The sequence below is a fragment of the Octodon degus genome, unplaced genomic scaffold, assembly GCF_000260255.1.
Source record: "Octodon degus isolate 3935 unplaced genomic scaffold, OctDeg1.0 scaffold00170, whole genome shotgun sequence".
Taxonomy (NCBI): domain Eukaryota; kingdom Metazoa; phylum Chordata; class Mammalia; order Rodentia; family Octodontidae; genus Octodon; species Octodon degus.
In genome coordinates this window covers 3,132,261-3,152,716 of record NW_004524746.1, presented here as the reverse complement: position 1 = coordinate 3,152,716, position 20,456 = coordinate 3,132,261, and the positions used below count along the sequence as shown (strand labels likewise).

At 37.7% G+C, this 20,456-nt stretch overlaps 1 protein-coding gene across 1 annotated transcript in view; it reads right to left on the bottom strand.

Moving 5' to 3' along the window:
• The window catches only part of Ptprz1 (protein tyrosine phosphatase, receptor type Z1), a 175,407-nt gene extending 166,429 nt beyond the window's left edge, over window positions 1–8,978 (bottom strand). Inside the window, exons 1-2 of the mRNA XM_004643317.3 lie at window positions 8,925–8,978; window positions 7,597–7,741 (exon numbers count right to left, since the gene is read on the bottom strand). Coding sequence (XP_004643374.1) covers window positions 7,597–7,741; window positions 8,925–8,978 — 199 coding nt within the window. The remainder of the gene's footprint in view (window positions 1–7,596; window positions 7,742–8,924) is intronic.
• Window positions 8,979–20,456: the final 11,478 nt, after the last annotated feature.

Genomic DNA, 20,456 nt, shown 5'->3' with positions numbered 1-20,456 from the left:
TTCTATACCTTTCTGCAGTTGTTTCTTTACTTCCAACGTTATTATTTCAGAGATATCAGATGTGTGATTTCCAGTTTCCTCAGTGCTAGTGTCTTCTGCATTTGTACTGAGTGGACTCAGGGCCTGGGACTGCATTATATTCCTTCTCTTTGTCATTTTGTATACCACTGTCTTCTGACCTTTGGTGTAGAGCTTAGATAGAGTTATTAGCACCAGGTCCGGATCTATGAAGTTTAGATTCCTCCAGGTGGGTATTGATTAGATCCGGCTGCTGTGCCCCTCTTCTTTCTGCTGCAGCCATTAGATTTGAGCCCTAGTGTCACTCTGGCAAGATGTTCTGTTCCTGAATCAGCTGGGTGGGTCTTGTCTCTAGCCTCTTTGCAGGGAGTTCTGCTGAAGGGTTCCACACTGAGCCTGCACTCTGGGTCAAATGAGGATCCAGTGGGCCCCAGGCGGTCTCATTCACACACAGGGCCTGTGCTCTGGGTCTTTTCAGGATCCGCGGGCCCTGGGCGGTCTCACTCACATACTGGGCCTGGGCTCTGGGTCTATTCAGGATCCAGTGGGCCCTGGGTCATCTCACTCACTTGCCGGGCCTGTGCTCTGGGTCTATTCAGGATCCGGCGGGTCCCGGGTCATCTCACTCATGCTGAGCCTGTGCTCTGGGTCCATTTAGGATCTGGCAGCCCGGGTCCTCTCTCTCACTTACTGGGCCTGTGCGCTGGGTCTATTCAGGATCTGTGGGCCCAGGTCGTCTCCTGTGGAACATTTTGGATTGAAGCTACCACACAAATCAGGGGGAGGTGGTTCTTCCAATAAATGTGGATAATTTTCTATGGAACATCGAATTCTTAGGAATCCATGTCTCCACCAGAAGAGTGATGTTATTAATTCCAAGGCCAGGGAAAGGTCTGCTTCAAAATCCTATTAATCACCTATGGTTGAGACCCTATCTTGAAAACAGCAACAACCAAAATCAACCTCCCCCCAGCAAAACCAAAAACTTTCCCCCTAAAATTATGAGTGATTACTTTGGTTAAATCAACATTAAAAGCATATTTCAAATCAGTGAAATAGCATGAAGAATTTTATAGGAAGACATAAATCTGCATAATTATAGTTCAATTAAAAGATCTGTAAACAACTTGCATAGAGAACAAAAATGAAATTATTTACTTTGAGTCTGTCAAAGTCAAGTTAAAAATCTACCTTTGGGGCTGGGGAGATAACTCAGTAGAATAAGCACTTGCCTGGCAAGCACGAGGGCTGAGTTCAATCCCTGGTTCCGCAAAAAAGAAAAAGAAAAAAAAATTACCTTTAATTCCTATATATAAGAACTAAAATACTGTAGTTTACTTAATGTTTTTTTCTATGTAATCAAACAGAGTGGTGCTTGTATCTGGTGAAATAATGTTAATATAAAAAGTTGTTTTATTTCTAAGATTGAACTATGAGAAATTGCTATAAACGTGGATCACAGCTATCACTGTGTTATGATGTTTTAAATTCTTTTGGGGAAAAAAATTCCATAGCTGGCTTGAAATGGACCTCTAATACTGATTTTTAAAAAAATCTTCACATTGATTTTCATAGTGGTTGTATCTGTCTGCACTCCCACCAACAGTGGAGAAAGGCTCCTTTCCCCCTACAACCCTCCAGCATTTGTTGTTGGATGATTTCTTGATGAAAGCCATTCTTCCTGGGGTGAGATGGGATCTCAGTGTTGTTTTAATTTATGTTTCTTGGATGACCAGTGATGTTGAACATTTTTTCATATATTTATTTTCCATCTGCATTTCTTCATCTGAGAAGTATATATTCATCTCAGGTACCCATTTATTGATTTTTTTTTAATCTGGAAAAACTGATTTTTTAAAATTCTTTATAAGTTTGAATTAGAAGTCGTTTGTCTGAGAGACAGTCAGCTAAATATTTTTCCCAATTTGTGAGTTTTCATTTTACTCTGTTGTTGATTTCTTAAATCTTGAAAACGACCAAGCAACTGAGGAATGGATTAAAAAAGAAGTGATATTTTATACAGTGAAGTATTACTCAGCTATAAAAAAGATAAACTCAAGGCCTTTGTAGATAAATGGATCAACTAAAGACCATACTCATAAGTGAAATAAGTCAGGCTTACATGTGCAAACACTGTAGTTTCCCTAGTGTAAGAACCTGAAAGAATAAATACAATCTGAAAGGTATAATAGGCACTGTGGAAGGGAAAGAAACTTCAAAAGGAAGGAACAACTGGGATGAGGGAAAGGAGAAAAGAAAGACGGGAAAAAGAAATATATATGTGTATGGATATATACATTTATATGTATATGCACAGGATAGTTGGATAATTGTACTGCTGATTTCTGCTGGTCTGTTGAAAGGAGTAGATAATTCTTAATTTTTATTCTTTCTCTTTTCTTTTTTTGGATTTTAGGGCAGGTCCTACAGGGTGCTCAGGGTCTCACTACTAGATCGGACTCAGTGATTCTCCGGTTTACAGCCTCCCAAGTTTTGGGGTTACAGGCACGTGCCACCATGCCCAGTCTCAATTGCCATCTCAGCACACCCTGGGCACGGGGCCAGCAAAGCAGGCCTGGGGATCGGACCCCGGCCCCTGTGCCTGCTTGCTGGTGCTTTAATCTGCTGAGCTATTTGGTCAGCCCTCTCTCTCCTTTTTTAATGTTTTATAATCTTTTGACCAATTTTGTATACTTATATCTGGTAGTCTGAATAACTAATTTGAAGACAACAATATACAATATAACAACAATATACAATATGACAATCATTGCTGAATTCCTATCATGTTTTTATTTTTTATTTTTACTTATTTATTTATTTTTTGGTGGTACCAGGAATTGAACTCAGGGCCTTTTGCTTGCTAGGCAAGTGCTTATTCTACTGAGCTATCTCCCTGGCCCTCCTATTATTTTGTTTAGTGAAATTCTGTCATCTTTTTAAATATTTTTATTATTTTTATTCTCTTTAAAAAATTTTTAAATGTAAAAAAATATGAATCTTTACTCTTGTATTTGTCTTGGTAAATCACTGACCAATACAAACTGCTTGACCATTGTAGAATAGAATTTTCCTAGAATATGAAGTCCTGAAAGGACTTATACTACATTCATCTCTTAAGGTTTTAGTCTCTGGGCCGGAGAGATGGCTCAGTAGAATAAGTGCTTGCCTGGCAAGCACGGGTGCCTGAGTTCAATCTCTGGTTCTGGAAAAAAAAAAAAAAAGGTTTAGTCTCTAATAATGTATGATACATAGTTGGTGGACTAAAATACTTGTCAATACAAATGCAAATCATCTAAACTTAGCTATTCAGTTTTTAAAATTCAATTTAACATTATTTCATGCTGTTTTACAAAGAATCCTAGAGGTATTTTATCACACTTTAATAAACTTTAGAACAACAAAAAGTTGTTCTGCACCTAGAGTCAAGATCTCATTGATTTTAGAGATCAAATATAATTCAGAAGTTACCAACATATTGCTATAAATCCTGGAAATTCTGAAAGTTCCCCTTTCAAGTCACATGGGACAAAATCAACTGAGTATCTTCTGATGTAAGGCCTATTTTATCTTTAAGGAATTAAAGTATATTTTCTGCTTCTTAAGAATGATACAAAACATTGTGCTTTATATTCAAGTGAAAAATTAAAACTTTAAAACAAAATAATTCTTTTAGTAATTATTATCACCTAACAACATTAGCGTCTGGGGTGTACCTAGGTGATAAGAGCATATGCATAACACGTGTACAGGTGGAGAAAGGAGAGGAGAGCAGGAAGGAGAAAGAAAGGAGTCAGGAAAAGAGAAGAAAGGAGAAAAAAATGGCGGAGGTTGGATGTTGTCTGAAGAAAACACAGAAAGAGAGCAAATGAAAAAATCAGCAGAAATTAAACTCAAAGGCTTGATAAAATTTCATTTGAAATGTATATAAGACTCTATTCTGGTTTTTGAATCACAAAATGAATAGCATGTTCCTAGAGTTTAAGACAAATGTTTGAAGAAAAGCTTATGAAATGCGAATTGGCCTCATCTGGATGTCACTTCCTTTTGCTGCAGGACCTGCTACATGAATAGCCTGGAGACCCTCATGGTAGATCTCTCAGTAATTCCCCTTCTGGTTGGAAGGAGAAACACTTAGCAAGTAGGAGAAAAGAGAACTGCAGAGACAGGAAGGGTCAGCTGCCTTCCGATGCCAGGTTAGCTGCCTTTCGGATGACCCAGGCAGAGGTGCTGCAGCTGAGGGCTGCTGAGATGCAAGCAACTGTGAGGTGCATCCCCGCTGGTGAGGACAGATGGACAAACACGTGGTACTGGACTTTTAAACACCTAAAGTGACCAGGAAGCTTTGAAACCTGCCCAAGATGTCCTGCAGTATGATAAAGTGGACTTTTTCACTGTCTAGTTTGACATAGTGAGTGGGGAAAAATAGAAATACTTCATTACACATTCAATGAGTTGATGCTCCTTAATAGCTATAATTTTACTCAGAAGTCAACAGAACACTTAATTTTTCTTCAAGTTGGAAAAATTAAGAACCTTGAATAATTTAAAACAGAAATCAACTGCCTCAACAATGTTTAAATTCTGTAATTTAATTAATCTCCACAGTTTTGAAAATTGTTAATGAAGGGGTTGGGGAGATAGCTCAGTAGAATAAGCACTTGCCTGGCAAGAGCAAGGGCCTGAGTTCAATCCCTGGTTCCACAAAAAAAAAACCCAAAACATTATTAATGAAAGTTTTTGATACATAAAAACATAAATTGTACATATTCACAGAATATAGGCTGATACTTTGACACACACATGTACTGTATAATATTAATTTGGGTTAAATATAGCTTTCTTCTCAAATATGTACCACTTTTTAAGGTAAAAATATTCAAAATACTTTTTTCCAGCTTTTTAAAATAAGCGGTACATGACTACTTTCTACATTCATGCTACCGTGCAGCAGTACTTTAGAAGTTCTTACTAACAGCTAAACAACTGTAACTTAGTGCCCACTGATTAACCTTTCCCCATTTCTCTCTACCCTCTACTCTGTCCTGCCTCTGTAGTGAATACAGTTCTATTCTCACTTACCATGATACCAAATTTTCCATGATATATAGGAATGCGACTTACCTTTGTGTACCTGTCTTATTTCATTTAAAACCATGAGAGTTTCCAATTCTGTCTATGTTTCGCAAATGACAAGATTCATTCTTTGTATGGCGGACTAGTATTTCACTGTGCATATGCAGTGCACATGGCATGATCTTTATTCATTCATCAGTTCCTTAACACACAGGTTGTTCTCATCTTTTAGCTATTCTGAGCAGCACTGTAATGAACATGGAGGGGCAGATGTCTCTTTGGCATACTCATTTCATTTCCCTTGGACATACACCAGTAGAGGGTTGGCTGCATCATATGGTACTTCTATTTTTAATTTTTGGAGGAGCCTCCATACTGTTTTCCATAATGGCTGTACTTCTACCATTTTTTCATTGTTCAAAGAATGAACAATAAAAATGATTTTAGCAAAACAAATGATACTGCAATGAATCAGTTCTAACGACAGAATTCCTAGCAAATTCATGCCTTCCAGAAAAAAATGAATTTTTTAATTTGACAAATTAATTTTAAAAATCAGCATACAATATGTTATGTGATATTGAATCACAAAGAAGCAGTTGCTCAATTCAACCCTAGTAAAGTGGTGCTATCGTTGTTGGTACTGCTACAGTATCAAGAGTGCTGTTCAAGGACAAAGGACTCGAGGGTCTTGTGTTCTTCTGTATTCCCAGCAGGCAGCCTCATGCATGATACCCCAGTGCTCTACAATGAGTGAGTGCATACAACATTCAAGTGAGGAATTTGTGGTAGGTAATGGTCAGCTTTTATTGTCCTTTCCTGTACATTAAGAGGTAAATCTCATGCTTTTCCAATGGTATACTGTATGGCTGTGGAATCCTAAAGATACGTAGAAAGCACTACTATAAAGCTTCTACCTCAATGTGAACATTTAAGAAGATATTAGAAATAGATTGATAAATAAACCAAATAAAGAAATACAAGTGTCTTCAAGATGCTGGGTTTAAATAGCTGAAAAGAAATTAAGGGTAACAAATTAAGAAGAAAAAAGAATCTTTCATGCTCTGATATGCATTAATGACAGGGAAAATCATTTCAATAAACAACATCAAGGATCAAGTAACTGATGTTTCTAAAAACACTAATCTTAAATAAAACACCAGAAGATTGTAAATAAATGATGATTTGGCTTGTGTAATATTTCATTAACCAAATTTAAAATATATTAATTAATCAAGAAATTTTGGGCACCTGTGCAATTCTGTGATCGTCGTTCAATCATTTCTTGAAAAAAGAGATCAACATTTTATAGGCTCAAACAAATATATACAAGAGACTTTATGGTTGGATTATTATGATTTCCTACCTACTAACCTTTTTAATAAAAATATATCCTTTTGGGAATAATATTTATCCAAATGAAATTTTATTACATTGTTTTGAACTTCATGTAACATTGCCTCATACCTAATTCTTTTTTTAAAATTTGAGTAAGTTATAAATATGAAAATAAGATCAGTGGCCTACATGGTGTTTTTGCCCGACTGTGTAAGGGATTTCTTAGAATATTGCTTTCTTACACCTTTGATTTTCAAGAAGAGACACTCAGACTCTAAATGCATTCAGGATGGTAAACATCACTAACAGAAAATGTGCAAAGTCACAGGGACAAATTTTACTGAGCCCACAACCCCTTTTCAATGAGTTTAGATCCAAGCAGGCCTACTTACTAGATACATAGCGTTGAGCAAGCTATTTGACCTTTAAATGCTTCATCTTTATTTTTAAAATGCATAAAACAAAACATACTGAGTTACTGCTACAGTCAAATTATAAAATAAACAAAAAATATTTGATAATAATTGGTATATAGGTTACATATAAAAATGACAATCATTTACTTATTAGGCTTTGAGTGTAGAACTTTCATTCTCCTTTTGGGTTTCAAGTACCACGACAGTGCCTCTAAAATGCATAAATATATGTTCTCATTCCAGTATCCATCAATTCTACACCCTTCTATCAATGCATAGATTTAAAATTAGCCAGGAAGAGGCAACTGAATAAACTGGGATACTGCAATTACCCATATCTACACTGCAGTGTATCAAGGGCGCTTGACATTGGGACTCTGAAGACCTTTCCTCAATTCAACAGCACTCAGTCATGTGGGGAGTCGTGTCTGGCCCTGAGGACATCACACTGAAGAACAGGAAGGGAAATGGAAGCACAACTGCTGTAAGGAAGAAGCCAAGCAGTCAGCAAGAGGCACATTCCTCCGGTGGGGCCTTGGGAGATGGCTCAGTGGAATAAGCGCTTCCCTGGCAAGTGTAAGGGCCTGAGTTCAATCCTTGGTTCCGCCAAAAAAAGAAAAAAATAAAGAAAGAAACATTTCTCCTGTGACTTCTCTGAGGAAACCCCTGGGAGCATGGAGAAAGGCATCAGAAGCGAGACGGAACAGGTACTCTGCTGGGAAGGGTGAGAGGCCTCCCTGTGCTGTACCGGTTTTTTCAGTCGCCAGGGCTTTGACCTTGTTCACGTTCATGACTCTGCCATTAGCATCTAGTTTCTGATCACTCTTTCTATTTATCTTCGCCCTGGTCATGTTTCTTCCTTCCTTCCACCTCACCAGCTTGACCTCTCCATTCTGAAAACCAAATACAGGTTCTTGACACCTGAGTCTAGGGTTTCAGTGCCTGTTCGCGGGTCCCGCTCGGCTTCAGTGAATGACCATCTCACCTCTCGGCCCAGGATTGAGCCCTGAGAGGAGCTACGGACTGAGCCAGAATTTCCTTCGGAACGTGAATCCTCTGAGTTTGCTCCAAGAGCAAAGCAGTTCCTAGTATTTCCCCGATGAGAACCCAGTGAACACCAGAGAACTTACTCTCCAACGTCCATAAAAGACACCTTAAACTTATATTCTTTGAATAACAATGTCCCAGGAGATCTGCAAGGCTCCAGACATCACAGAGCCAGAGTCCTCCACCAAGGTCTAGTCTTCTGCTCAGATCCTACGTCAAGGTCCTTCACCGCAACCCACCCTCTCTATGCTCAGCTCTAGCTCACAGGAGCTCCAAGATTCAAGCTTTCTCTACAAAGAAGTTAGCCTAATTTTCATTCCATTCAAATGAAATCTGAACTTTCAGTAACTTAAAAAATAAAATGGGGCCTGCCAGATAGCTCAGTGGACTAAAGTGCCTGCTTAGGCAGGTGTGGGGACTGGGGATCGATCCCTGGTGTGCTGGACCCACCCCCAGGGCACACTGAGATGGCAGGAGAGACTGCATGGTGGTGCATGCGTGTAATCCCAGCACTTGGGATGCTGAAAACAGGAGAATCACTACAAGTCCGATCTACATAGTGAGACCTCTGTAGACCCTGTAGACCCTGTACTAAATACATAAAAAATAAAAAAATAAAACTAAGTTTTCAGTAGTAAAAACATGATGTTAACTTACATTGTCAGAAAAAATTTATCCTCCATATAAACAGTGCTGCATGCAAGGTATTATGAGCATAATGAAATAAGATGCAGAAATATATTTGAGAAATCTGTAAATCAGACATGAACATATTTCCAAGTATCAGAAGTCTGTTATATTATGAATGATAAGTGCAAATAAATATAATCAATGTAAGTTGGGACATGAACTTCAGTGCCCAATAGAATTTTCAAAGAAAAGGCAAAAATAGAGATATATTGTTTCTGGTCATTAAAAGTTACTGAAACTGAAGGGAATTCTGGAGCTAAGAAATTTTTACTATACTGTAATGTGAATCTTAAGCTAGCAGGAAGCAGTGATGGCAAAGCTTTAGCTTGTAGCAATTACCTGCGGCTTAATGGTGGTGAACGAACAGAACCTGATGAAGTCCTTCTCTATCATCATTTGATGATAATTCCTCACTGTTAGTTCTTCTCCTGCAACTGCTCCAAATTTTCAAAAATATTTCTTCTCTATCAGTGAAGTCATGCAATATTTTTCTTTCTTTAGCTGATTTATTTCACTTAGAACACTATTCTTAATGTTCATCTGTGCTATAGTATATGACACAATTTCCTGTTGTTTTAAGGCTAATATTTTATCATGTGCTTATAACACGTTTCTGTGTCCACTTACTCATCTATAGACACATTAGGCCCATTGATGGACCTAGGAGGTCCGCAGCTGGGTTGCTTCCAGCTCTTGGCTGCTGTGAATAACACTTGGGTATCTAAAGGAGCAAAGTTCTTAAAAAGAAGAATGGTAATTTTCAGGGAGGAAAATGTTGCAAGTTACTATTCAATCGCTGTAGAGTTTCAGAAATACAAAATGAAAAAAAACTCTACTGTAGAACAATGATCATATGTTAACAATCCTATACAGTTAATAATTAAAAAACTTAGACTTCTTGCTATACATTTTTTTCAGAATTTTTTTAAAGAATCTACTTTGTACTAAGCCAGTTACAGAATCGCTGATGCTAACATGCTAACTCTTCTTTCCAAAATGTATATATGGCCTCATGAATTTGGTTGGTTGTCTCCAGCATGAATTACATTGATCTGATAATCAGTGAAGGAGACTGAATGTGATCAGGATAAAGGAATGAAGGTTAGACAGGGAAAAGATGCAGCTAGCTCGGTGACTAGCTTGAGTATAGGACAGCTGGCGAGAAAGAGGACCAAGAAAAGCTGCGGAACAGGGAACCCTGGCCTCCCAAGAACCACCTAGCATCATACCCATGCGGGCAGGGCGAAAGTGGAATGCAGTGAGGAGAGGGTAAGTGCTGAGCCTCATTTCCTATCTTTTGGGCTTTGCCTGGGCATGCGGAGGAGCCCACCTTTGGGATTTCCCTGAAAGTTATTTTCTTAAACTTTGATGTGAAAACTGTAAACTGCTGATGCCTTTCAGAGCCTTTTCTCCTAGGCCAGTGTTATTATGAAGGCTCTCAAGTGGCCCTTTAAGACAAATGGCTCTTTATTTCTGACCTGGATAATGAATAACAACAGAAGATTCATAAAAATGTAGCCCGGGTTAAAATAAAACAACAACTAAGCTACAATAAAGCCTTGAACTTCTACACTTTGTAACTTTCCACACATAAAAACTCAATTTCACTCTTTTATAATTCACATTTTCCTAAAAAATTATTGCTTTCTCTCGAACATTTTAAAACGCAACATTATTTTTGGTATAAGTAGCCAGCAGGAATTCTAATTATGATATCAATCTGCCATCAACTTCCAAGATGTCTCCATTTTCTTAAATGTCTAGAGTTTAAATATCTGTCTCCAGAATATATATAATTATCCCACACCTACATTATGTGAGTGGAAAGTAGGGTGGACAGGGCTAAAGGAAAGCATACAGGCAAGACAGTCATATTTGTTCATTTTTCTCATTAAAGCTAAAAATACAGGCTTGTTTCAGGCTCATGCCTGTGTTTATGGGTGCTAAAACCAGGGATATCTACTCTGTTTTAGAAGAAAAAGAAATAGGACACACTGAAAAAAAAAAAGCATTTGGATCTCAAAATAGCTAAAGATTTTAAACAAAAGATAGAAACAGTTTATGCAAATAAAAGATCTCAAGAGAATGTATTTTATTTCTGTCCTCCACATTTTAGGAGAAGGAATATCATTTTAAAAATTAGGGTTATACTATGAAACAAAGTTAACCGTCATAAAATCTATGTATTCACTTTCAAGGATAATGTACTTTCAGAGTGACAAATCACCAAAACTACCTTAAAGGTATATATGAAAACCAAAAAGCACCAAATCTGATAAAATACATAAAAATCCACGCACGTGGAGAGGGCAAATTTGAAATACATTTACTTCAAGAGTTCTAACAATTTATATGAAATAGCAATATGCCACCTCATATAGTCGAAGGCAAAATATTTGTACAAAAAGCAGTTTGTGGGGCTGGTGAGATGGCTCAGTGGTCTAAAGCACCTACTTAGAACAAGCTCAGCAAAGCACAGGGACCGCGGTTCAATCCCCCAGCACCACATGCCAGCCAGCCCCGCCCCCTGGTGGGCTGAGCTGGACACACACACACACACACACACACACACACACAAATAAATAAAAAAAATTAAAAAAAAACTATAAAAAAGCAGTTTGTAAGAGATACGCAAACAAAAAAAGAAACACCCTAAAATGATAAACATGTAACCATATTGTTTATCAAACAAATGAAAAGTAAGACAAAAATAGGTTTTATGTTCTTTGCTTTTATTTCATATATAATATCAAAAAGGGCCATTGAACCCTGACAAAGGCACCTACGGGTACCTACTTTCCACACTATGGTTTGACAATCTCAACTGGCACTTTTTGAAATACCTTCATGGCAAGGTTTTCTTTCTAGTAATTTACCTTAAAAAATGAATAAACAGTAGGAGTTAGAGACTGAGACTAGGAAGTCACATACTCCTGGCTCTAAGTCTCACGTCAGTCCAGTATTTACTACCTCTGTGAGCATGAACACATTACTGAACACCGTTTCACTTAGCGCCATCTAAATCTAGATTTCCTCAGCCATATCCCTGAATGAAGATAAAGAAAAGTTGCTACTCAATGACATCATTTCATTGCACTGAGACTATGCAGGTAAAATAATTTGCATACTGTCTGGCATCTGCTACATATGCAGGAAGTCTTGGTGATCGTTAAGATGTTACTGTTATAAGCAAATGTGTATAACCTACGGGGATATTCTCTTAAGTATTGTGAATAACAGCAAAAACATTGCTAGAGCACAGTTTAGGGAAATACATTGGACAATGATTATTAATTGCTCTCCCAAAAACCTTTCTCCACTTGTACTACAAAAACAAAACATTTCCCTAAGTACCGGGTCATCCAGAGAAAATGCTAATGTCTCCAGTCTCCCTCATCAGATGCAGTACATCACGGCAAAGGGAGGTTTGGTCTTCGGACTGCGCCTCTAAAGGGAATAAGCAGGCTGAAATCTGTCCGGATCACTCTTACCTGATGGAAAACTGCGATGATTGTGAACCACTCAGGGCCTGTGGAAGAGGATAATGCCCCAGGGCTAGTAGAATAACAAGATAAAAAGAAAAACACAAAAAGGGCTCTGATTTCCACACTGTGGCATGCCAGCCATCTCAACTGACTGTTGGACAGCGACCCATCAGTCTGGACTGATAAGGAAAAGAGCAAAAACTTGTTTCTCATTTCTTATTTGAACTATCCAGTTGAGTAAGGCTGCTTTAGCATGCAATCACATATTTTGAACGAATACAACAATTAAAGATGATACTGCTTAATGACATGATTAAATTTTCACTGTAGTTTACATTCAGAAGGCAGATTAGCATACCATTTGCATAGGTCACTCAGTTCAAATGTCTTTCTCTTGTTTCTTAATTCCCTCTCTCTCTCCCTCTGTGCGTGTATGTGTAGTTAGACAATATCAAGAAAAATGCATTAAATTATTAAAAACATTAATCTGATGAAATTATGAGTGAAATTTATTTTTATATACTTTGTGCAATGTTTAAGTGCTGGCAATGATTGTATATAATTTTATAATGATAAAAGTATTCTTCATAAGTACAAGGAAAATCACTATAATGTATAGAATGCGATGGCTGAAAAGCTAGCAACACTTTTTAATTTTTTAATCATTATTATCTCTAATTTGAGGCAAATCACACATATCAGAGAGACGGGTATCTTCTTAAGAGTTACTGACATGTTTACAAAAGTCTATGAAAGAGACTAAATTTTCTTTTTATATGTTGAACTAGGAAAGTCAAAATTAATGTATGTGTAAAGATCATGCTTAATACTATGCTTTTAAATAGTTCTCAAATGTATCAAATTTCATTGATTACTGAAGGAATTCGATTGATTGTGTGTAGTCTAATATTTCAACAGCAAAATTCTGCTTTTCTTCCTTTAACTATACAGGTACTAAGCCTTGAAGAAATCAAACTGTCCTCCAATTTTATATCCTGTCCTCTTTGGCAACCATTACGTATGCCAGATCTGACAAGCAGCAGAACTTCACCTTTGTTTCTTCATGTCACTTCCATAAAATGAAATAAAGAAGAGCCTGTGTCTTTTATGAGAACAAAGGCTGTAAACAAATGATTTTCTTCATATGTTGTTCAAATGTGAAGAAAAATATGCATCACATATATGTTTTGATATATAAAGTAAGCTAAGCATGCTTTAAGCAGTTACTCCATGACTAATCTATACAAAAATGATAAAATTATGATTATAAAATAATATCACTGTAAGGCGTAAAAAGTGATCCAAATTTATTTCATATGGCTGTTTGCATATGTATGTTTTAAGACAATGGATAAAAGTAATTTAAGAGTGATTACAAAATAATAAATCTACATTTACAATGACAGGGAACAGTGATAGAAAAGGTGGAAGTAGTTGGCTTGCGGGGTGGGAGATGGAAGTTGGTGGGTGCTGGGCGATGTCTTCCGTGTTGCTGTAGGGCAGATGGTAAGAATTTCCCTCCTGACAACCAGAGAAAAAAATGGAAAGTGGTGCACTTGTTAGTGACTAGGAGAGTTAAACATATGGCTGAGCAAAAGATAAATGCAGAGAATAGACAATACAAAGAGCAAAAAGGAATATATAAAAAATTACTATGTAGATACAAAGTAATAAGATGAAGAAAGGATGTTTTAAAGTATATTAAAATTCAGATAATCCCCAAAATTCATTTTATGACATTTTAGGGTCTTTAAATTAGTCACATGGTAGCAAATATAAAAGGTCAGCTTCTACAACACAGCAACATAAATCAAGAAGAGGGAAAAGGAAGGAGAAAAAGAAGGAGGAAGAGGAGGAGGAAGAGGAGGAAAGAAGTAATAAAGCCAAAATAGGATTCAATGAACTTAAAAAAGAGGTAAAAAAGGATTATCCACATGTTCTGAAGGTAATTTTATACAATATTTTAACAGTTTTGCCAATGAAACAAAGTACGATGATGTGAATTTTATGTTTGTGGTCTCACGCTGGTGCTCAAATAGAACTGGATGCTGAAGCACTTTGGATTTGGAATATTTGGAATATTTATTTATTTATTTATTTAACATATTTTTACTGAAAATCAATTAATGACCAAGCACTGTGCAGGACCTATAAGCAAGCACACAAATTCTCATGAGGTTTATATGCAGACGGAGTGAGCTGTGGCATGCAGTACTTCACAAAAATACACGAGTGACAAATCCCATGGTTACTCATCCATGAGAACACAGAGTCTAAATGGAAGATACCTGGTAAATACAGCAAGACCTGCTGTAAATGGGAAGAGAAATGGAAGAAGGATGAGGGAAGAATGGGAGGAGAGAAAGATGTGCTATCTTCACACACCAACCCCACACAAGCAAGGTCAATACTACGTACTGCAAACGTGTTGATCTCAACTACGAGAAGGAGCCCAAGAGCACCGGGGAAGGCAGTGCTCATAGCCATCCTGCAGGGCGCACAGAGAGAAGTCCTCACTGAAAACATGACACTGAACACAAGTTAATGTTGGTGAGGAACAGGTTCATAAAAATGATAAAAGAAGTGCATTTCCAGCAGAGGAAAAAGCAAAGATAACGTCCTGGAGGACACTGTGCCTGAGTGACTTGAGATTGGCTGGGAGGCCAGGAAGGATGGAAAGGAGGAAAAAGGGGAGAGCAGCAGGGGAGATGATCAGGGAAGTAATTGGAATCTAGACCACTCAGGGCGGAATGCAAGTGACTATAACTTAACTTAGCCTGACATGATCTGACTTATACTGAAACAAAATCACTTTGTGTGGTTTGTCCAGCAAAGCAAGGTGACTAGTGCAGTAACGCAAGCAAGAGATGATGGAGGCTTGCACAGAGGAAAGATTATCTAGGAGGTACCAAGGAACGCTGATAGCTTAAATATAAGCCATGAGAGAGGAGGAAGAACTAGAGAGGGCCCTGAGGTTTTTAGCTGAGTGAGGTTGCCATTTACTGAGATAAAGAGGACAGTGGAAGTTAGAAATCAGAGTGAGAAAAAGATCAGGAGATCCGTTAAAGTATGTAAAATACCTAAACATAAAACTGGATATATGACTTTGGAGTTCAGTTTAAAAGTTATGATATAGGGCCAGCGAGATAGCTCAGCAGACTAAGCGCCTGTTTAGGCAAGTGCAGGGACTGGGGTTCAATCTCAGCCCTACATGCTATGCTGGTCCCACACCTGGGCATGCTGAGCCAGGTACTGAGACCAGGCATGGTGGTACAGGCCTGTAATCCCAGTACTGGAGAGGCTGAAAATAGGAGGATCACTGTGAGTCGGAGCTGTGTAGTGAGACCCTGAAGCAAATACATAAGTTAAAAAAAATAAAGTTCTGACATAGAGCTATCAATTTCAGAGTCATTAATGCATCAAATATGAGAAGATAGTCATGCTAGCTGCGCAGACTGAAAACAGAAGCAGCCTGTCAGTGAGCCCCGCCCCCAAAGACCTAACTTCCTCCCATTAGGCCTCATTTCCTGAAGTTTCCACCACCTCACAACAGAGCCAGCAGATGGGAACAGAGACGTTAACTCATGGACTTTGGAGGGAAGTTAATATTCAAACAGATTAAGAAATGAGTTCTGACAACTCAACATGTACAGGCTGGGGTGATGAGCGGGGACTGGCAAAACAGTGAGGCAATGAGTAAAGTGGCTATAAGGGAGCAGGAAAAGCAGCTGAGTGCAGCACACTGGAAGGGAAGGGGATGATGTGTGTGGAGAATCACAAGCTAATAACTGTCAGAAGCTGCTTGTACATCCATTAAACGGTGGATGGAGAACAGCAGGACTTCTGGGTGTAACAATGCCGAGGGCACTGCTGAATTGATAAGGGCAGTTGTGTGAATGACAGAAACAGACTTCTGTTTCTAGGGGGTTCGAAAGAAAATGGCAGAGAGCAGAATAAGATGACGAGTGCAGAAAATTCTTCCCCAAATTTAGCAATAAATGGAAGGCCAGAAATGCAGCAGCAGTCAAGTGAGTGGTATTTCTTTAGAGGTGGAAATCACAGCATGTTAAGAAATAGCCATTAGGTAAGACACATTTACTGTTGAATATTAGATGTTAAGCTAATAATTTCAAATAAAACAGCAAGGCGTTAATCATGAGTCATTGTAATGCAGGCAAAAACAGCGAATAATCCCATAACTAAGATATGACTCTGAGCCGTACACATTCACACAAACTTGCTTCAGGATGGCAAGAAATACAAAAAAATTCATGGTATCTGTGACTACGTTCTCTGATATTTTGCTGCCCCTTCTGCCTCTGCATAGAAGAGAATTTATTACCCAACACTTCTGAAGCCAGGGAAAATATTTTCCTACAACACAGATAACACAGAATCTCAGGACTAATAATTGCCTCCAAGAGACCATCATTAAAACAACAAAATTGTTGCATGGCTTCTCATACTAAATGTTTGATTTAGGCCTTATTTCAAATAATTAAAAAAATTAAAGCCTTTCTAAAGAAGGATGAAAACATTCACATCTTAAAAACTGACATGAGGGGCTGAGGAGATGGCTCAGTGGAATAAGCGCTTCCCTGGCAAGCGCAAAGGCCTGAGTTCATTCCCCAGTTCCGCAAAGAAAAAAAAAAAAAAACCAAAAAACCTGACATGAACCCTATCCAATTTTTCTTGGTGCTCATATTTTAAAATCCCAATAATTTAATTCATTCCCCAAGTAACTGTGTCCTAGCACCTGATTTTCCTAAATTAAGTCACAGAGGAACATTAATCACTGTTTACGGAAATTCCCCAGCTATTCATTAGATCAAATATCACTGCTTCTAGGTATTCAATAATAAAAGAATAGTTTTAAAATTTTTAACTTGGGAGCAGGGGAGATGGCTCAGGGGTACAAGCACTTCCCTGACAAGTGCAAGGCCCTGAGTTCAATCCTTGGCTCCACCAAAAAAAAAAAAAAAAAAAAAAAAAAAAATAAAATAAAAATTGTAAATACCTAGTTAATAGTCTATAAAGAATCACTGCTTCAATATACAACCTATTTTTCAGGTAATATGTGAATAGTTATAATTTTTCTCTTGGATGTGCTGTATGTCCTTAATTTGAGTTTCTTTTTTAATTATAACAATCACATTTTATCTGGGCTCATTAAAACAAATGCTTAAAAATAGTTTCTTAATACACCTATAATTCAATATCAGTCCCATTAGTACTAAGTTGAAAATAATGACTTTTCTAGTGCAAAGGATTATGAGCTTTTGATTTACATTTTCTAAGCACTGTTTACAAAAAGCTATGTAATTTCTATTTCTTTATTAGCTTCATAACTACATGAGCTATTTTTACTGAACAGAACGCTAACCTCTATAGTACTCTAACTAAACATTCACCTCATCTCCATAGACTTTATCTGTGGCCATCTACTTCTCATACCCTGTAACTGTCTTCCTGTCCCACTGTACTGCAGAAGCATCAGCAGCCCAAGGATTCCTGACGTACAACATGTGGTTTTAGAATGTATCATGTCACGTCCTGTGGGCCAGAGTGTAACTCTATTTTCACATTTTTTAAAGATACTGAAGTATCAGAAACACCATTTCTTTTCCCTGAGGAAGAGACACACTTCTTATTTTCTTAGGAAAATAATTGTTTGCTCTACAAACCTCCCAGACTGCTCCAAACTCTGAAAGCAGGAGGTCCATGATACAGTATGCACAATACAGCTATTGACAGCAACAGGTAACCCACGGCTGAGAAATTCACAGTGCTTTCTCCAAGCTTGAATCAAACAGGATCTTACATATCTCAGATCTTGTTCTTGGTCCAAAAGGATAAAAAGGAACTGAGAGAAATGCTCTTGGCTTGCGTTGGCTGGGGCGTTGCAGGGATGGGGAGGTGTTAGCAAGAGGGATCCGGTATCGTTTTGTTTCATTAAAACCCTAGCTTGACAGGAAGAAGGGAAAACTTACCCAAAGAAATGGTGCATCCGCTGTGCAGGCCAAAAGTAGATTCTCCCACCGCGACGTAGAATAAAGAAACTTATAGTGTTCTTTCTCTCATGTTTCTGGCCACAGTCATCTCTCTTCCCTTCTTCTGTATTCACTATTGTGCTCTATTCCAATCACTTAATTTTCTTTCTTAAAACTCTGAATGCCATAGTAAAAGCCTTAGGAAGTTGTTCATTATCATGTGCCAATTCAATTCAAAATCTATATAGACACTTGGACCTGTTCACATGAGAATGTGATTTGATTGACCTACTTTTCCTTTACCTTTTTAAAAAATGAGAGGGATTGAGTGAGTTGGAGGGTGAATTGAATTCTAATTCCAAATGCTAGAAATGTGATTCCAAGTCTCTTAGTTTTTTTTTTTTTTTAGTTTGCAGATGAGCTTTACATAAATGTCTCAGAAAAAGATAAATTTTAAAATTATTTAAGCCATCATTAAAATAATGAAATTTCAATAGTACAGTCTGGTAAATATTGAACAATAAGAAAAAACAGAATTCTAATTCATAAATTGAATATAAGTATTCTATATAAATTTGTAGAAAGTCTTAGTTTGTTCAAGAGTGTGTTGAGTCAGCTGAGGTGGTGGCAACATTTAACGCCTAACTGCATATGTCCTACAATATTTCCTGTTATGAGGAATTGCTTTGTAAGGATTTGACTCATGCCACAAGTATTTACTGAGCACCTACCATATGAACAAGATGTCTTTACAACCCAGTGGCTGTATGTGTTGAAGAGATCACACTCCCTTCTGCGGAGCGAGCCATCTATGGAAATAACTGAAATTCAGTATAAATTCTGGGCTGGCAGTATGACGGGGGTGGGTGGAAGGAATAATGTTAGGTTGGGGAAGGTTACAAAGCATAGCTGAAGGATGACGGGAATGCCTGAGTCCTAACGCTCCCATAGGAAGGTGAAGCACTTGAGCTAACAGGAAGGAGCCTATCTGGAGAGGCTCAAGAAAAGCTGAGCAAGCACTCTGAGCTCAGGCTTCAAAGCACCTTCAATAACCTGTAAGCAACACCAAAAGTCACATGAACTTACATCTCTTTCCCAGTGATGAGTAGTATAAACAAGATTTTAGTAATCACTATTTCAAAGATTCTTATTTGAGAAAGTGCTGTTTTTTACAATGCCATTTCTCTTCTTTTGGTTACAAAATTCCCTTGCAGATGAATGTCTTTCTGAGAATTACAGAAACATTATGTAAAAGGAAACACAAATCCCTTACTGTGTTCCAATATGCATCGCTACCATCTTGCAAAAAAAAGTCTTTTGACACTGGCCTTGGAAAAGCAATAACTTATGTCAACTACTATCTACAAGATGTTTATTGAACTGTGTACATGTGACAAGTGAGCAGGCTGGTGAGGATTTCTTGGGTTATCAACTAATAGGTTTGTTGTTATTTTCATAGCTGAATGTGTATATATGTGTTATTTTTAATAAAGTGGAATTTTCCAGCTATCCTGATCTTTCAGGTGAATGAACAGGAACATTTATACTGTGCAAAAAAAAAAAAAAAACCTTTTCATTTTTATTGTTGAGTCCACAGAAACTTTATGAAGGTTAAATTAGTAGAAACTTCGAATTCAGTCTGCAATTCCAAAGTAGGGTTCTATATGAACATATTAATATTTACTTACTGAAATCCTAACATAATATATCATAATGCAAAAGTCAAGGATAATTACTTCCACACAAAAATCCCATGTCAATCTTTCCTTGATGGCCTTGCTTCAGCAGTGCAATCACCCCACCGAATCTTCAGCAGAGTGCATCTGATGGCCTAAAAGACATACTACGAAGTAAGCATTCCTCATGTATTCACAAGTGAAAATTTGCTGTACAGACTATACTCTGTCAGCTTAAGACCCAATCTGTTCACAGAAAAGGGGTTTATATATCTTTATAATTAGCGAAGAGAATGTTTGGTTGAATATTTTATCTATGCTTGCTTAAATGCCTTAGAATCCAGTACAACTTAAATCTCTTACCACATTTGTAAAGACTGAAAGGTTTTTTTCACCCTAGCAGATGCTCTAGGATTTTATAATGAGAAGAAAAAGAGGATGCCATGAAAAGCACTCTTCAAACTGGGACCTAGAAGACTTTCCTAAGGACATTTTACCATAGGTGTGGGGTTCAGTATGCATTGTTTAATAAGTTATTAAGGAACAGAGAAGAGTCTTATATTTCCTTGTTTAATTGTGTCTCAGGGATGCTGAACAGTTACAAAGTACTGAAAATCAGAAAGAAAGTATGTTGGAATCACAGAAAGACAGAGGCAGCAGTGGGCATGTTCTCCTGGTACAGATGGGGCTCAGCTTGTGCTGTAGCTTACCGGATTCCGG